This window comes from Podarcis muralis, chromosome 5 (genome assembly GCF_964188315.1).
Source record: "Podarcis muralis chromosome 5, rPodMur119.hap1.1, whole genome shotgun sequence".
NCBI lineage: Eukaryota > Metazoa > Chordata > Lepidosauria > Squamata > Lacertidae > Podarcis > Podarcis muralis.
In genome coordinates, this window is record NC_135659.1 from 54,484,022 (window position 1) to 54,503,209 (window position 19,188).

Sequence of the window (19,188 nt, forward strand, 5' to 3'; positions counted from 1 at the left end):
CACCTGCAACCATGCATGTCAGTTCAGAATAATACATCCTGCATCTGATTAAGCCCCCATGAAAGTGTATACCTTAATAAATCTGTTATTCTTTAAGGTAACACAAGATTCTTTATGGATTGTGAGGGGGAGAGTTTAGGAAAGCAAAGACCTTTTGATTCCTTCAGACTCACACACAGCACAGCTGTATATACGACATGGGGAACTGGATCCTGGGACCCTAAACTTTTATCCTCTGCATGCATTCACACACAGAGGCAGATCATAGGCACCAAGCAGCTGGGAGCTCTTCCTGCATGTGTGCGTGCTGCTGTAAACAGACCTGCATGTGACAAGCAACATGCGGGAATTGCACATGGAATACCTGGTGAAGGAATCTGCCATGTGTGAAGTCACCCTGACCCTGAGCTGTGTGTTGCTAGGTTGCCAATGATTTCCCCAAGCAAGTAAGCCTAGCCTAACAAAGGCATTCCTTTGTGATTAGGTGTGCGGCTCCCTCACACAAAGAAGCGCCCAAGTAGGCTGGCTCAACCGTGATTCATCCTGGCACCCTTCCCCCTCCTCAACCCTCCATTCATTCCTTTTGGCTGCATGTGGCTCTGTGAGTAAACAGAGCCAGGGACGAGAGCAAGGGGCTAAGTGTGGAGGCTGAGCATACAAAAGCAGTTCTTCCACCGTGCAGGCTCTATAGACCCATCAGGAAGATGCCCGTGTGGAATTTCAAATAGCCACTGTTGTCAGATGATGGGCGTCTGCACATAATTACAAGAACTCCATCAACTCCTCCCAAAACACAAATTCCGGACTTACAAATTGTAGCGCAGGGGTGGACAGACTTTGGACTTGAGGGTCTACTTTGTTTCCTCCCCCCTAGAACCTGATTTCCACCAACCAAAACAATGGCTGGTGGAACACAGAACTAAGGAACAGGGCACCTCTGAGCAAATGCTCAACTCAGAAATTTATTTTCAGTCCCATCACAGCAGAGCTAAACTCAGTCCTGCGTTCCTTTAACTGAAGAACTACAACCTGACATACTGATTCTCTGCAGCCAGAACTTCCTTTCCTTCTAGCTTCCTGCCAACCTTCCTGGTGGAGCAACAGTAATGCGGTTGCTGGTATTGTGCTATATAGCTTCATGTCTTCAGGTCAGGAATGGAGAGCGATGGAAAAATGGAATAGGGGAATTAAAAGGTCTTGATAAACAAGCCTGATCCCATTCGTAGGTGCCACACAGCTCCATCCTCTTTCTGCTGCCAAATTGCTAAAGGGAAATTGTGTCATCTTCCCTCATATTTTGGGAACTCTGCTGCTTCCTGGAAAAGGGTCAGAAAGGGGCAACTTAAATGATGGAGCAGCTCCCCTAGGAGGAAAGGCAACAAGAAATGGATGTTTTCCTGGGCATTTGGGCAGCACCAATAATTAGATATTGTTACTCAATGTTTTAATGTGTTTTTATTGCTGTATTTTAGTCTTGTTCTTGAAATTGCTCTGGGACTTTTTGTTGTAGGAAGTGATTCACACATTCAACGAACCTTACCTAACCTTACTTATTTATTTACTTACTTACTTACTTACTTATTTATTTATTTATGTGCCATTTTTTTTTCTTTTTCCTGTACACCATTTTTCTGGCAGACCCCACAAAGCAGTTTACATAAGATTATTACAGCAAAAGGCATAATCGGGGGGTGGGGTTAAGTTACTACAGTACAGAAAAGACAACTTGTTTGCTTAGAAAAAGCTGCCACAGTTTCTTCTCACTTCATCCAGGGCAAAATGGCGGCACCTCAGATTCTCCTGTGGCAGCAGCTGTGAGGAAAGAAGGGCCACTGTGGGAGCAGGCCCAAGCCAGCAAGCATCTTCTCATGTGCTTACCTCCATCTTGCCAATCATCTATATTTGAACTTAACTGAATTCGGTGCAAGTCAAGAAACTAGGTGGGGAATAAGAACACAAGAATTGCCTGCTGGATCAGACCAATAGCCCACCTAGTCCAGCACCCTGTTCTCACAGTGACAAGACTAGATGCCTGTGGGGAATCCGCAAGCAGGATTCAGCCACCAGCCCTCTCCCCTCCTGTGGTTTCCAGCATCTGGTATTTGGAAGCATTTCTGCCGCCAACTGTGTGAGGCAGAGCATGGCCGGCAATGGCTGGCAGCCATTGACAGCCCTGTCGTCCATGAATTTGCCCAATTCTCTTTTGAAGCTATTAAAGTTGGGGGCATCACTACCTCCTGGGAGGGCAAGTTCCATACTTTAACTGTGTGATGAAGCACTTTCTCTTATCTGTCCTGAATCTTCTGACATTCAGTTTCATAGGACTTCCATGAGTTCTAATGTTATGAGAGAGGGAGAAAAACTTCTCTATCTATCCACATTCTCTACGCCATGAATAATTTTATAAATTTCTACCACGCCGCCTCTTTTCTCTTAAATGATAGGGCCATTGGCCACTGCTCCTTACCAGGGTCGCAAAATTGGCTTCTCGTCTGAGCACGGCAGGCCTTCCCCTCGCTGGTGACTATACTCTGTGTTGCTCTTGTGGGCTGATTTCATTACAGGCTGTCAGCACTTGGCAGCTCCCCCCCCCCCCCGTCCCCCATCACAGTAGTGTGACAAGTATGCAGAGCAAATCGGGGAGCTCCAACTAACCCTTGTCCAGGGACAAAGAGGCCTTGGCTGGCTGGCTCTTTTGTGCTTGGCTAACAATAGGGATGGAGCTGCAGGGATTATGGACTGGGCAAAGCTGCGAAAAAGGAGGGAACACTCTGTGTTACCATCAGCATAACCCAAGTGCATGCTGCCTGGATAAAACCCTTTGCCAAGAAACATCCTATCTATGGAAAAAAGAATGGGAAATGAGGCTTACCAATGATAAAACCTTTGCTGGGCTTCCCCCTGGAGGAGGTTCCTTTCCGGGTGTTGTTAGCAGAGAGATGTTGATGATAGGAGAGGAAAACACTGGGCAGTGACTGCTGTGTCCCTTGTTTCCAGCCTGCACTAGAGGTCTGGAAAAGTTCTAAAGTGATCAGGTGGTGGAAAGTGAGCGGTGGGATCCCCACAACCCCTGGCAGCAAATAAAAGATGTGTGGCAGCTCCCCAGGTCAGCACTTTATCACAAAGCTAGACTAATCCTGGGGAAAGTAGCTACCTTTTTGCAGAGGCCAGACCTGCCCTTCACTGTCATGATGAGGCTGGCTGTGCAAACAGTTCCACAACTATGGGCAATATAACCATCTTCATGTGGATAGGTAGGAGCCTAAGGCAAGGTGCCATGCATCCCTGGCATGTATGCGCTACGCAATGTAACATCAAGAAATTTAACATCAGGAAATGACTCTTGTGTGTATGAGATGTCCCTGAGGAACAGGTGCTCCCCTCTTCCATTCTTTCATCCCAGTCCCTTTGATACGCTTTCACAGTGAGGCAGGCACACACGTGTTAACATGCATAGGTACCCCTGACCATTGGGTCCAGTCGTGACTCTGGGGTTGCGGCGCTCATCTCGCTTTATTGGCCGAGGGAGCCAGCGTACAGCTTCCGGGTCATGTGGCCAGCATGACTAAGTCACTTGTGGCGAACCAGAGCAGCGCACGGAAATGCCGTTTACCTTCCCACTGGAGCAGTACCTATTTATCTACTTGCACTTTGACGTGCTTTCGAACTGCTAGGTTGGCAGCAGGGACCGAGCAATGGGAGCTCACCCCGTTGTGGGGTTTCGAACCGCCAACCTTCTGATCGGCAGGTCCTAGGCTCTGTGGTTTAACCCGCAGCGCCAAACATGCATGCCCTCCCTCAAATAATAATGGGAAACAACTCTTCTCCCTGCTCTTCCATTCAAGGGCACATGCTTCCCAGGAAGAAGGGATGCCACAGCAATCTGCCAAGTTCAGCTCTTGACACAGATACAGTTGTTTTGCTGGTGCAGACAATTATCTCCTCCTGGCTTTTGTTAGATTGTCAAATTTACATTCCGTCGGAGGGCGGGGAATGGCAACTAGGTGTGCAAATCCTTGTACAAGTTGGGTGGCGGATGTGGAGGGGAAGCAGAGGTTGCATTGCATGCAGGAGCATACCTCTCAGTGTGGGGGCATCTGCTAGCATGATGCATAGTCTCAATGGAATGAGCACTGTGATGTACAGTTGCGCACGCATTGCCATCCGCAACTGCACATGCGCAACTACAGAATCGTCTGCTGTATGGTCTACACAACAACCCTCCTGGTGTTAAAAGTTTAAAAGACTTTTTTAAAATTCTAGCCAAATTTAAATGCATTTAAAAAACTTTTAATGCAAGCTAATGGAGTTTTGTACTGCTGTCTTTACCATATTTTCACTGCCGCTGTTTTACTGATATAATTGATTTGTACTCTGGTGCACTTCATTTCGTGCCATACGTCACTAATCTTAGCAGAAAAGCAGCACAGAAATAGAAAACTAAACAAAACTGAAAAAAGAGCAAGGCAATATAAAATCGAAATTGTGATACAGCCAGCCATAGTTCACATCAGTTTGTTGCAAGTGTTTCCACTGCAGGAGCAGAGGGACAGGAACTCCACGTGATCAGCAGTTATTTGGAAAAACAAGATCAAAGAAACTCTACGGACTTTTCATGGAAAAGCATAATGGAAAACCCTACAGAAGTAAAGTGACAGGTTTTGCACACCTTGTGCCCAGAGGTATTCCAGATTATTATTGCTAGCTTCATGTTTGAATTGGAACTTCAACCTGTTTCTTTTTAAATCTGCTCTCTGCATGAACAATGGAAGAAACTTTTAATTTGAATCTCCATTGTTAAAGATGGTGGGAGGAATTCAACATGGAGCTAGAGCAATTGTTCTGTCACAGCACAAGCACTTCCACTTGCCAGACAGAACAATCCACCCCTCTCCTTCCCCTGCACACTGTTCTTGAGTTCTCCTGACCCCAACCAATGTCAGAGCTCCAGCGGTGGTAAAGGCAAAAAGGGAGCAGACTGCAGGCATGTCAGGGTGGGATCAAGGGTAGGCAGGGGTCTCTGTTCTCTGCCCTATGGTATTCTATAGGGTGCAGTGCCACAGGCAGAATTATCCCAGGTGATCTAAGTGGTCCTAAAGGTCTATACAGGGCCATGTGGTTTTTCAAGGAACCTGGTCCTGGGTTGTTCAGGTCTTTATATGTTAAACATGATCTGGAACAAACGTAGCTGATCAGCAGCCAGAGCAGTGCCTTCTGCACAGGTATAATATGATGCAGCATTCTAGATTGGGCTTCCTCAACCTCAGCCCTCCAGATGTTTTTTGCCTACAACACCCATGATCCCTAGCTAGCAGGACCAGTGGTCAGGGATGGTGGGAATTGTAGTCTCTGGAGGGCCGAGGTTGAGGAAGCCTGTTCTAGCTCATTCCCAAGAAAAGCTCCATACAGAGCACATAGCCGTAGTCCAATTGTGAGGTAACCAATTCATGAATCTCAGTGGCCAGGAAAAGGATGCCGTTGGTGTACCAACCTCAGCTGACAACAGCTGTTCCTCACCACAGATGTTACCTGAGCCTCAAGTGACAAAGATGGATCTAGGAATGGCCCCCAAGTATGTGTCTGTTCCTTCAGAAGGAGTGCACTCCTCTCAAGAACCGATGAATTCCCCAACTCCTGGAACTGAGAACCACTCACCCACAGTCTCTATCTTACTCTCGTCCAGACTACCAATGCATCCAGGCACTGGTTCAAAAAAGTCACAGGCTCTCCTGCTTCGGAAGCAAGAAGGAAGTATAGCTGGATGTCAACAGCATCCTGATGACACTATGCCTCAAATCACCTAATGTTGCTCCCAGTGACTTCCTATGGAATAGGTTTGGTTCTCCGTTCAGTGTAAGTAAGTTATTTGTTGTGTAATTATTTTGTAATCACTGTAATTATTTTTGCTTTACACTCTCTATAATATTGTACAATGCAGCTTCTTCATCTTCTTTTTCCTCCCATTCTAATAAACAATTAGCACTAATTGCATATTAGCATGGGAGGAGGAAAAGGAAAGAAGAAGGAGCAGCACCATACCATGTCTCACAGAAGCCACAAATAATTTGGCTGTAGGAGGTGATAACAACAATCAGGCGGAGGATATTCCATCTTTGTCTCTCGCAAAATGGAAAGATATTTTTCTTCCCGAGATTAAACCTCTGGAGCAAAGTACTAAGCAGAAATTAGAAGTTTCTGATTAAAAAAATAAATCAAAAGATCATGCGACCAATACTGAATCTAAAGCAGATGCAACCAGTGCTCTTTTTTTCCTAAAAAAAATGTTTAGGGGTACTCTCATTTTCCTACTCATATTGAAATACTGCCCCTCAATGAAGCCAATCTTAGATTCACAAAATGTTTAGGGGTCTGCGTCCCCCCCCCAGAAAAAAAGCACTGGATGCAACAGAAGAAGGCAGGCATCCAATGTTGAAAAGAATCAGAATAGTAGGGAAGGCGTATGTTTAGGACAAAAAATTAAAGCTAAGAGTAAACCATTATTAAAATTTCTGAGCAAGGTGAAGAGTTGGTGAATAAGCACTGCAAGGATGATTCCTTCGTTTATTTTCATTACAGTGGTACCTCGGGTTACAGATGCTTCAGGTTACAGACGCTTCAGGTTACAGACTCCACTAACCCAGAAATAGTACCTCGGGTTAAGAACTTTGCTTCAGGATGAGAACAGAAATCGTGCTCCAGCGGTGCGGCGGCAGCGGGAGGCCCCATTAGCTAAAGTGGTACCTCAGGTTAAGAACAGTTTCAGGTTAAGAATGGACCTCCGGAACGAATTAAGTTCTTAACCCGAGGTACCACTGTACTTATTGGGTGGGATTTAATGTCACACCCCATAAACAAATGTGAGACACTTTCGTTCTGCTGCTCACAAGCTTTGGATTTGCATTCTGTCTACACTCTGGAGCTAGCTTATCTGAAAGCACATTCCAAGGTCAGTTTCAGTGAGGTCAACACATAGTCTGAACACAAGCAGTGTACCTCTTCAAATAATAATAATAGTAATAATAATAATAATAGCCTTGGTTACTATCTTTCCCTGCTTACACAACAAAAGTCACATAAGCAATGGCTACCTCACCCAAATCCTTGGATTTTCAAAAAGATAGGAGGTAGAAGTATATAGGTGTGTAAGATATATCTATATCTATATCTATATCTATATCTATATCTATATCTATATCTATATCTATATCTATATCTATATCTATATCTATATCTATATCTATATCTATATCTATCTATCTACATCTCTCTCTCTCTCTCTATATATATATATATGTATATGTATATATATATATAATATATATCTTTGCCTCTCTTGCTTCTGGCTCTACCCACGTCACTCCTGAGACGTTGAAGAGACACAAGAGCATGGAGGTGCACAAGGAGGCCTCTCTTCAGCCCCTTCAGCCTCTGTCCAAGAGATGCCTACATAAGGGCTCTAACTTCAACTTTAAGGAAGAGCTGGATAGCTCAGTTGGTTAGTGTGTGGTGCTGACCACGCCAAGGTTGCAGGTTCGGGGCAGCTGCATATCCCTGCATTGCAGGGGGTTGGACTAGGCTTCATGATGGCTTGAACGGGCCAGTCTTGACAGACTCTAGGGTTGTGCGCTCATCTCACTCTAGAGGCTGGGAGCCAGTGCTGTCCGCAGACACTTCCGGGTCACGTGGCCAGCATGACGAAGCTGCTCTGGCAAGCCAGAGCTGCACACAGAAACGCTGTTTACCTTCCCGCTAGAAAGCGGTCCCTATTTATCTACTTGCACTTAGGGGTGCTTTCGAACTGCTAGGTGGACAGGATTTGGGACCGAACAACGGGAGTTCACCCCGCCGCGGGGATTTGAAACACCGACCATGCGATCAGCAAGTCCTAGGCGCTGAGTTTTTACCCACAGCGCCACCTGCGTCCCTAACATGGTTCTTTACCTTAACCCAAAGCTGGGATAGTTCAGTTGGTGAAGCATGAGACTCAGGACTGTGAGTTTGTGTCCAACATTGGGCAAAAGATTACTGAGCACTGCAGAGGGTTGGACTAGATGACCAACTCATGGTCACTTCCAACTTTACAATTCTATGAAAGGCTGTCCTTGTTGGTGTAAAGCAGAGTTCTGTGCCCAGCGGAAGGATGAGGAGTACGTACTACATTACTCTATATTGCTTTATTTACAGTTCAAAGCTGATATATTACAGAAAGACATCTTGCCTCTGCAGGAGCAGATAAAGCATCCTCTCTCCTCGACAGCTTGGAGAGAATCACACAGTGAAAAACAGGAAACCAGTGTACGTCACATCCAGTCTCCCTTTCCCGTGAGAAACTCCAACAGTACAGACTGTGGAATGTAAACACCTGTCTCGTGACAAGCCCTTTCGCTGCACAGTGAAGGAAAGCAGAAACCAACATCCTCCCCCTTTCTGTGAACATCACTGGGCAGCGTGTTCGTACAATATCAGTACAAACCCAACTTCTGCACATAGGTACAGTGTTGATCCCTTGATACAATCTTGGACAATACATCAGCAGGAATTTCATTACCTGGCATATAGGACACCGTTACGAGTCCCTTCTGAATACATTCTCTAGCATGCTGCAACTTTAATTGCAAGTGCATGTACAATTGCCTGATTGTACATGTAGCAAACTCCAGACGTACTTTTCCTGTCTGCAGTGTCACTTCCAAAACTTGCATCTGCAAATATTTCAAGACCACCAGACTTCTGATTGTTAAATCTCAGTCTGTAATGCATAGTGCCTTTCAAATACCGCGCTATGCGTTTCAGAGCTTTCCAATCCTTGACACTAGGATTGTTGACTTGTCTGCTTAGCAAATTACAGCTAACAGCAATGTCTGGTCTTGAACATCTGGCAATGAAGTTTAGCTTGCCTAGCACACTTCTGTACAGTGTAGTGTCAGAAAATGCTTCTTCAGTGTCATCTACCTGATAACCTGTTGTCATCGGTGTGTCTACAGGGTTAGCATCCATCAGGTTTAGCTTGCTTAACACATCAGCAATTTTCCGTGACTGGTGTACTAGAATGTTACCATCTTGATCTCTCTCTATTTCCAGAGATAGGTAGTTGTTTACCTCACCAAGATCTTTCATGTCAAAGTGCTCTTTCAGTTGAGCTAGGGCGTTATTGTACATTGCGACATCTTTCCAAAAGAATAATAAATCATCAACATAAAACAAACAGTACAGTTTCTTTTGCCCCTCCTCTTTGACAAATACACATGGATCAGCTTTCCCTTGCTTAAAACCTAGAGAAAACAATACTTCAGTGAGTTTTGTGTGCCAACACCGTGCACTTTGTTTGAGACCATAAAGGGATTTCTTCAGAGCACAAACAAATCCCTGTTTTACCTGTACGCCATCAGGTGGAAGCATATAAAGTGATTCATCCAGAGATCCGTACAGAAAAGCTGTATTAATATCATGGTGACTAATGTGTAGATTTTCCTCTGCAGCTAGCTTGAGCATAAGCCTAATGCTTTCATACCTCACTGTGGGTGAGTAGGTCTCGTGATAGTCTTCACCTGGTACCTGTGCAAAACCTCTGGCTACCAATCTGGCTTTGTGTCTGACTATCTTGCCATTTTGATCAGTCTTCGCTTTGAAGACCCATTTGCTTCCAAGCAGTTTCATTCCTGGAACTACTGGAACTAGTTCCCATGTTTTGTTCCTTTCTAAGGAATCAAGCTCAGCCTTCATGGCATTTAACCATGGCTCAGCTTCCTTTGAATCCAAACCCTGGATTTCTTGGAAACTTGAAGGTTCAAATACCTTCTTGGAGCTTTTAACAGCTGTTACTGCTATCGTAGCAAACTCATCAGCAAATCTCTTTGGAGGTTTGCCTTTTGTGGCTCTCTGTGACCTACGAATGAGCCTTAAGTCTTCAACACTCTCCTCTTCCTTCTTAGGAGAAAAACGACCTATTGTGAACAATGGTTCCTCCAATTCTTGATCAGAGCTTTCAGAGGGTCGCATAGAGGCTTTCGCACTCTTGAAATCCTCTGAATCACCCGATTCAGTTTCAGATTCAGACTCAGAACCTTCATCAGTGGGTGTGGGTTGTTGTGGTTGCTTTTGACTATCCTCAGTCTCATCACCGTCATCAGGATAACATTGAAAAATTCCCACATTCTCCCCCCACTTTGCATTGTACTCAACACTTCTTGTGAGCTTAATTGTCTTAGAGTCAGTCATCATTATTCTGTAAGACCCTTTCTGATAACCTAGAAAGATACCATGCAATCCACGCTTGTCTAACTTGGAGTTTTGTGGTGAATGAACCCACATGTCAGAACCAAAAATTTTCATGTGTTTGATGTATGGCTTCTTGCCAAACATCTTCTCATAGGGGGTACAACCAATCGCCGAAGATAACCTGCGATTGTAACTGTAAACAAAACACGAGAGAGATTCGGCCCAATAACTCTCTGGAAGATTGGCATCATGCAGCAAGGTTTTTAACCCTTGAAGCAATGTCTGATTTGCCCGTTCCGCAAGTCCATTCTGCCATGGCGAGCGAGGACTAGACAAATCGTGTTGAATTCCTTTCTCAGTCAGAAAAGCTTCAAACTGCTGAGAAGTGAATTCTCCCCCGCGATCACTGAAAAGAGTCTTTATCTTCTTACCATGCACATTTTCCAACCAAGCACAGAATTCCTTGAACCTAGGAAAAGCCTCTGATTTCTGCTTGAGATTGTACACAAAAATATATCTAGAAAATGCGTCAATGAGAACCATGAAGTACCTATTTCTACCCAAAGAGGGCGATAGTGGTCCAACCAAATCAGCATGAACAATCTGGTATGGTTCCGTAGCTTGCCTACTAGACACCTTACCTTTCGCAGCCATTTTCACCTTGTTTGCTGCACATGCTTTGCACTTCATGTGGTACTTGCAGGGTTTAATAGTCATACCTTCAACCAAGGCAGGCATTTTAGATACTGCCTCAAAATGCAAATGTCCAAATTTTCGATGAAAATCATGAATACACTCTGCATGCAAACTTTTGTTAGAACCTGCAATGCAACAAGTGTCATCCTGCACAACATCATCATAATACAAAACAAACAAACGATCAACATATTCAGCATGCAATACATAATCATTTTTCTTTGTGATGATGCACTTCTTGTTCTTGAAGGACACGTCAATGTTCCGCTCAATTAGCTGTCCTACGCTGAGCAAGTTATGTTTGGAATCTGGCACGTAAAGGACATTCTGTATCGATAAGTCCAAACTGTGAAGAACAACAGTTCCGTAGCCTTTACTGGGAATCGTGTGGTCATCCGCCTGGTGAATCGCACCTTCCTGCGGTGTAAAAGACACAAACAGTCTCTTGTCGTTGCACATGTGGTGGGTCGCCGCCGAATCAACAACGAAGAAAGATCTAGACGTCTTCTGGACCTCTGCAACCTTTGGAGTGAAGCGTGAAACCATAGCCTTGTGCTGCGTTGTCCTAGACACCGGACCTTTGCCTTTGCCTCGGCCTTTTCCACGCGATGAGCTTTCGCTGCGCTGCTCTGTCTTGGCCTTGGGATATCTGCATTCCCTCTTCATATGGCCTAGACGTCCACATGAGTAGCATTTCACTGCCTTCAAAGCTTTGGCGCCATCTGGTGGTTCCACTGCACTATGGGATGACGTCTGTGAAGACTCCCCCTTGCCCATGCAGCTAGCACCCCGGCGATCCGCTTCATTCTGAATCACGGCAGTAACAAAGTCCACTGTCAGCTGAGCTGTTGGCTGCACAGCAATCTGGGTTGCAACAGACTCCCAACCTGAACCCAAAGATTGTAGTATCATGAAAGAATACACAGCCTCTGGAAAGTTGAGTCCTCTCTGTTGCAGCTCATGTCTCAGATTTTGCATCTCCATCAGATGTAAACGCACATCTCCACCTTCAGCAAGAGCCATATTATGCAGCTTGTTGAAGTAAAACATAGTAGATCCAGCTTCTGTCCTTAAGTGAGCCCCTCTCAAAGATTCCCAAATTTCTCTGGCTGAGGTCTTATCACGCAATAGACAGAGCTCTTCTGGGGATACTATCAATGTAAGCGTTCCCCGTGCTTTGGAATCCTTAGCTTTCCATGCATCTGTAACTGGAGCTGGGGGGGTTTCTGTAATCACCTCAAACAAACCCTCTTTCCGCAGAATTGCCTCTGCATACAAAACCCAGTCCACATAGTTTTTCTTGTTGAGCTTAGGAATCCCACAAGCATCCTGAAGGGCCATCATGACTCTGGCATTAGCCTTCAGCGTTATATATGCTGCTTTAAATCTTGCTGCGTCACTGCTGCAGCTGCTTTATTCCAAAAGCGCTTTTAAAAGTTACTTTCGATTTCCCCAGCATAGTAACTTGTGCCTGGGAGCCTTTTGCGTATTCCTGGCAAAACGGCTTTAAAAGTTCAAAGTCCAGCCATAAAGCCATTAACTGGAAGCTGGCAGGCTGCCCGGAGCAGTAGTACATACCTCATCAATCACTTTTACGCGCAGAGCAGATTCCAATCCGATCTGTCCCTCTGCATTCCGATGCTTTGCCGGCACTCCGATTCGACTTCTGGAGCCCATAACCACGTGTTGGTGTAAAGCAGAGTTCTGTGCCCAGCGGAAGGATGAGGAGTACGTACTACATTACTCTATATTGCTTTATTTACAGTTCAAAGCTGATATATTACAGAAAGACATCTTGCCTCTGCAGGAGCAGATAAAGCATCCTCTCTCCTCGACAGCTTGGAGAGAATCACACAGTGAAAAACAGGAAACCAGTGTACGTCACATCCAGTCTCCCTTTCCCGTGAGAAACTCCAACAGTACAGACTGTGGAATGTAAACACCTGTCTCGTGACAAGCCCTTTCGCTGCACAGTGAAGGAAAGCAGAAACCAACAGTCCTCCCCATGATCTGGGATACATATAGCAAAAGGACAGATGGAGTGTTACTGAAAAAATCTCCTTTTCCATCCTTGTTCATGGCATGCAAAAGAGAACTCTTGCCTGCATGATTTTTGTAGATTTGGAAGCATCAATTATTCTTTTTAAAGAAAAATCCAGCTTGTGCGATTTAGTTTTTTTCATTCAGTACCACACTGCTGTACAGTAAAAAGGATGGAGGGGAAAACCTTCTGTGTTATTATTTTCAGCTTAGAGGAGTCAGAACATCTGGTTCATAATCAAATGGGGAAGTTTTTTTCTGAGGGAGAAGCCTGGGGCCAGAGGAGATTCTGCTGTCTCCATAGAGAGCAGGTTAATTGTTCCATGCTGGCAGCAGTGAGAATACTGGTATTTTTAGTTGTCAGATGAGAGAAGGAGTGGGAATGTTTTTCTCATTGAGACCTAGCAACTTGAAATTTGAACCTGACTGGAATTTCCTTCACCGGGCAAAACTGAAACGTACAACCTGTTTTACCACAGGCTGTTTATTCAAAGAACTGTTTGGCAGAATTCAGACTTGGTGATGGATGGCTTGCCTTGTCAGATTTTGCCTGACTTGTCGCCAGAAAACAGACTCTGGAGATTACTTTCCAGCTTCAGCAGATAAATATTAATTAAAGGTACTTTTCGGCTTCAGCAGAGAAATATGAATTACAGGTAGGGTGGGAGCCTTTTAAATTATCAATTTCCCAGAAAAGCAAAACTGTTTGCATGCACACCCAAGAGGAAGGAATCCTCTTTCTACAATGATTAGGAGCTCTGAAGATACCTGGTGGTAGGTCTTCTTCCTCTTAGGCTGTGCACACACACTCCCCTTTACTCTGAATCTAGTGCACTCCCACCACTGGTTTGTGAAGCAGTGTCAGCCGTATTCCAGACCTATCCTGTAGTATCTTGAGAAATACTGCTGTTTGATGCGTTTTGCCCTAAACCATCTATACTCTGGAGCTGGAGGAGGAGGCAAGGGTGAAGAAGGAGCCCTTTCCTCATCCTTTGGGCCCCCTGGGAAACTCAACAAACCTATTGTGCCTGGAGATGGGTGTGGAGGTTGTGGCTGGGTGGGACACAGCTGTGGGCAGCCTGAGGAAATGTCATCCATTTTGGGCCTGCCCATGAGGGGTGTGCCTGGGGTGGGGGCCTGGGTTGATGTCCAGGGGCTCTTCCCATTGTGGGACTTTTGTGGGTGACCTGGGAGTTTGTTGGACCCTGGGTGAGAACTCGGAGGCAGAGAGGGAAGGGTACATCGGAAGGGAAATGAATTGTTATTGATTTTTATATATTAGTAACTTTGTATTAATGTAACCCTTTTATATGTAACTCTGCATTTTTGAAATATTTTGTTTAAGTTGTCTGCTTCAGGTTTTTTGTACCCTGATTAGAGGTATTTCTTATATTTTAAGTGGTATAGAAATTAAATAATCAGTAATCAATGAATCAACCAGCTTCAATCCCATCTGAAAACATAAACCATATGAAGACATCCATGCCTCCTCTTCCCACTGGCGTGGACAGACAGCTGCAGACATGGGGACACATCCAGCCATATTGCTATGTACAATGATGTCCAAATGAGATTTCAAATGCAGCGCGGTGGTGAACAAGCTTGCAGTGTTTTAAGCTGCTAATGTACACACAGCCTTAGCGAGCACCCACACTTTCACCTAATCTGTATTTTGATCATACTGTGTACTGATTTGTTCTCCAGATCTGCGAGCTTTTTTCTTTGTTCTGTGGTATTCCTTGTAAAAATCTAATCTTACCCACTGAACTTGAAGCTCAGTTAAGCAAAATCTCTCTTCAGATTTTCTGTGCATCTGATAAGAGCTGATTCAGGGGGCAGGACAGGATTTTTGCAAGGCACAGCCACCGAACAACAATAAAAGCTCTCAGACCCGGGTGAATTAATCGGTACATGGTTCAATCAAAATACAGGTCAAGTAAAAGTGTAGATGAGCCCCCAGTCTTCTTCCCTGGGATTTTCCTGAATACATTTATTTTAGTTTTGCTTTTTTAAAGAATAAGAAAAAGAAAACTTGCATAGAATAGTGGCAAACAGGGGCGCAAGGAAATCCCATTTGAATCTTGCCTCTGCCACGATCTCACTCAGTAGGTGATGTGAGTCAAGTTACTCCCTGTGTAGTTATGCCTACGCTATATGACATGTGTGGGTTTCTAAATGTCAAAATAAAATAGATTTTAAAAAATAACTGGTAGCAATAAATGCAGCAGAGGTGTCCCAATGCCTCCTAATCCAGAGTGCTACAAAGAGCAAAATGATGCTTAGGGACATGGCAGCTTCTGCCCTGGACTCCGCCCCAGACCCCCCCCACCCCGGCCCCAAAGCCAAGTGCTACTTACGTGAGGGCAATGGTGAAATGGAATCGCTGTCGCAGTCCCTTGAAGGTGAGGAAGGAGTGGGCTGGGAAGCTGCGGGTGCTCATCTGGCAGTAGGGCTTCTCATAGTCTCCTGACAGGCAGTCACACTTGAACCCGCCTACCAGGAGATTGACGCAGGTGCCGCCGTTCTTGCAGACCCCCGGGGTGCAGCGACCCAGGCGGGAATTCACCTCGCAGTTCTCCCCTGTGGCAGAAGCAGAGAGCAGCCATCAGTAGCTTCAACACAAATATACAGGAGCTTCACCACGCAGGCCCCAACCTTCTCATGGACAGGAAAGGAAACAGTTGAAAGCAGCTCCAGGCCAACCAACATTGAGGGATGCAGTGCAGGGCCCTCCGGAAGGATGTGCGTTGATGCTCACAGGCTGCCTATGGACAGACCCTTGCTAGGTAACTCATAAAAAACTGCTGAAGTGCAACGTGCTTTAAAACCTTATCTTTATTCATCGTCACCAGAGCCCCGTGGGATGGATCATGAATATTCCCATTTCACATACTGGGAACTAAGAGACTAAGAGGATAAGTTCCCAAAGGCCAATCAATGCATTTCATGGCTCAGCAGGGATTTGAAGCCGGCCAGTCTCCAGAGGGCCAGTCCACCAAATGCTCCACCAACTTGCAAGATGAGCAGCAGAGGCAGAGCTGCACAAAGGGGGCAGCAGACGCATCCAGACAGAAATAAGGAGCAGCAGGGAAGAGACTCAGCGAGAGCATGACCAGGAAGAGTTTAATGGTGTTATCCTATGCAGCACTGAAAGCTGTGGGACTGACTTCTAAGTAAGAACGCTTAGGGTTGCCCTCTAGAGCTGCACTCTTAACCGGACTTGCTATGAAGCAAATCCCACTGAAGTTGCTGGGGCTCATTTCTCAGTCAAGACGCTCAGGATTATGCTCTGCATCTGAGTGCATCATTGAGAAATACATTATCCCTCCTCGCCACTGCCTCTCCAGCCACTGTTTGCTCCAGAACAGGGCTGGCCAAAATATTGATATATCACCCAAAACCGTTTTGAAGTACATATCATGATATCGGTTTCATAATTTTTGACCTGGCAATATATCGCGAATCATGATGTGGGTGGGTGTGAACTATGCAAAAATCACAATTAAGAAAACCGTGAAGCCGTCCAATGCTTCTATCAATTCCTGCAGCCCGTTAGCTCTGCCAGCTCTGCTCTTCCATGCCTCCTGCAGGGACAGCAAATCACAAGAGCAAAAAGCACGATGCAGGAAAACCATGAAGCCAGCCAATGCCTCTACATGGCTCCATCCTTATTTCAGACATTGTGATATATCGTACATTGCAAATTTCAGGCATTGTGATATATCGTACATCGCCCAGTCCTATTCCAGAAGGAAACGGTCATGAGTTTCCTGATGTCATGTCTGCTTACGTCCTAAATGGGAGGGATCCCAAATTTTGGGGGTTCATAGTTAATAAAGCTTTGGGAGGAAGAAAAAGTTTCCCCAAAGACAGATGCTGCAGAAGGCAGCATTTTTTACATAAGGCTGAGGAGAAAGAGAAAACCAGGAGTAGGGATTCGCTGGAAAGTAACTGTGAAATAGGACACATATCACTGAATCACGGTATGTATGATTTTGAAACCTTCAATACAAGAAGCTTCTGGTATCACTGGGGTTGTCTAATACAGGCAACTGGGTGTTTAACTGTGCCTTTGGGGATAGGGAAAGAAGTATGGTAAGTTGAGGGGTTTGTCCCTATGAGGGGCAATTGCCAAGAACCAGATCAAACCTTTCAACTGCTGGCAATGAAAAATAATCTGAGATGCAACAGCTTTGGTGTTGCAACAAAGATGCTCATGGGCTGATGAGAGATGACAGCCAAGCGCTCAGCTGGTGTATTCTTTCTTTTTAATTAATTCACCTGTCAAAGCTTTTAATACAGCAATTATGCAGGGAGGCCCCCCAAAAGCTCAAGGCCATGGTGCTGTCCTTCTCCCACTTTCTCTGTGTTGTTATTGAAGTTGGTTACTCGAATGACAAATGTTAACATGAAATCATAGAACTGTATCATCCAGTCAACCCTCCAGCAATGGAGGAATATGCAGCTGTCCCGTATGGGGATCAAACTTGCAACCTTGGCATTATCATCACCATGCTCTAACCTACTGAGCTATCCAATGCTGACATATTTATTTTGCTATTTTGTTTTACTATTGCATTGATGTCCCAACTGTTCTCCAAGTTAGCGAAAGCAACATACATGGCTCTTCCCACACTCCAATTTTAACACAACAGTCCTGTGAGGTAGGTCAAGCTGAGAGAGACTTGGCTGGCCCAAGGTCACCCAAAGAAGAAGAAGAAGAAGAGTTTGGATTTGATATCCCATTTTATCACTGCCCAAAGGAGTCTCAAAGTGGCTAACATTCTCCTTTCCCTTCCTCCCCCACAACAAACACTCTGTGAGGTGAGTGGGGCTGAGAGACTTCAGAGAAGTGTGACTAGCCCAAGGTCACCCAGCAGCTGCATGTGGAGGAGTGGAGACGCGAACCCGGTTCACCAGATTACAAGTCTATCGCTCTTAACCACTACACCACACTGGCTCTCTACACCCAAAGAGCTTCACAGCTGAGGGGGATTTGAACTCTGGTCTCCCAGGAAATAATTCAACACTCAAACCACAACACTATACTCTTTTGCATTATTTAACTCTTCTCTATAGCCAGAATGGCTAAGATCATACAGGGGCTTGTGAGCCCAAGGGCTGGAGTTCTTTAGGACAATATCAAAGATCTTAAGAACTAGCTCAGTCAGTAGAGCCTGAAACTCTTAATCTCATGGTTGTGGGTTCGAGTGCCCTGTTGGGCAAAAGATTCCTGGATTGCAGGGAGTTGGACTAGATGACCCTCACAGTCCCTTCCAACTCTACAACTCTATGATTCTTGAAGTTAACTGTTTTGATATCAGTTTATACTTTATCCCAGGGGCTAACCTGAGTTTGGTTGTGGCTGGAACTTATCACTAAAGCAAAATGAAAAATGAAAAAAATAGCATACAAATTAGAAGCTCATCTTAACACTATAGCGTAATCTCAGGAACTGTTTCTGGACAGAAATATATAGTCCCTGCCTTTTGACAAAGTGTTCTGTGTGTAAACACACATATATTCACAAGCATACATATTATAGGAAGTATCTTTAAATGTTCTATTTTCTCCATCTCCTTTCTTGGGAGCCATTCTTAGGAATGAAAGGGGTTATAAAAATGATTTTATAAACGGAACTGTCCTTTTCTGACCTCACTTTGTCCACAAATTCAGGTTTGGGCCTGAATTTTAAGAGTGTAAACCTTGGACAGCAAGCTGAGTTAGCACCGCTCAGTCTAATTTCCCAGAGTTCTGGAAAATCCCGCCTGCTTTGGTGAAAACGTTGACTAGTCAAAAGGTTTGCAAATGTAGCCGGCTCTGATTGAAAAGAACAAAGATGCCCCACCAGCACACACGCAGCCTGCTTTGATAATCGTGGAAACTGCTTAACAGTGGGATCACATCTTCAAAGAAACAATGCTCACTTCCAAATCATGTGCTATTGGAAAGAAACCCTCTTCCCCTGTGTTGCTGGCAATAAAGAGGACTGATATATTAGGCAGCTTCTTATTTTAATGTGGTTTACACTCATTTCCAGGTTCCCAGGGCAAGGGGTGGTTTGGAGATACTGCAGGAGACCATGGGGTTAAAAAGCAAGGTCTGGCAGCAAAAGAAGGCAAAAGCTGAAATTAGAAGGGGACAGACTTTCATGGTTTAGTGCCAAACAAGCCAAACTTATAATTTGCAAACCACAAATCTTAAAAAGGTTTTTCCCAAGACTGTGTGGAAGAG

At 44.9% G+C, this 19,188-nt stretch overlaps 1 protein-coding gene across 2 annotated transcripts in view; it reads right to left on the bottom strand.

The window, feature by feature from the left end:
• The window catches only part of CELSR2 (cadherin EGF LAG seven-pass G-type receptor 2), a 113,933-nt gene that overhangs the window by 40,169 nt on the left and 54,576 nt on the right, over positions 1-19,188 (bottom strand). For both annotated transcript variants that reach the window (XM_028733891.2, XM_028733890.2), the window contains exon 3: positions 15,312-15,534. In XM_028733891.2, the coding sequence (XP_028589724.2) occupies positions 15,312-15,534 (223 nt within the window). The remainder of the gene's footprint in view (positions 1-15,311; positions 15,535-19,188) is intronic.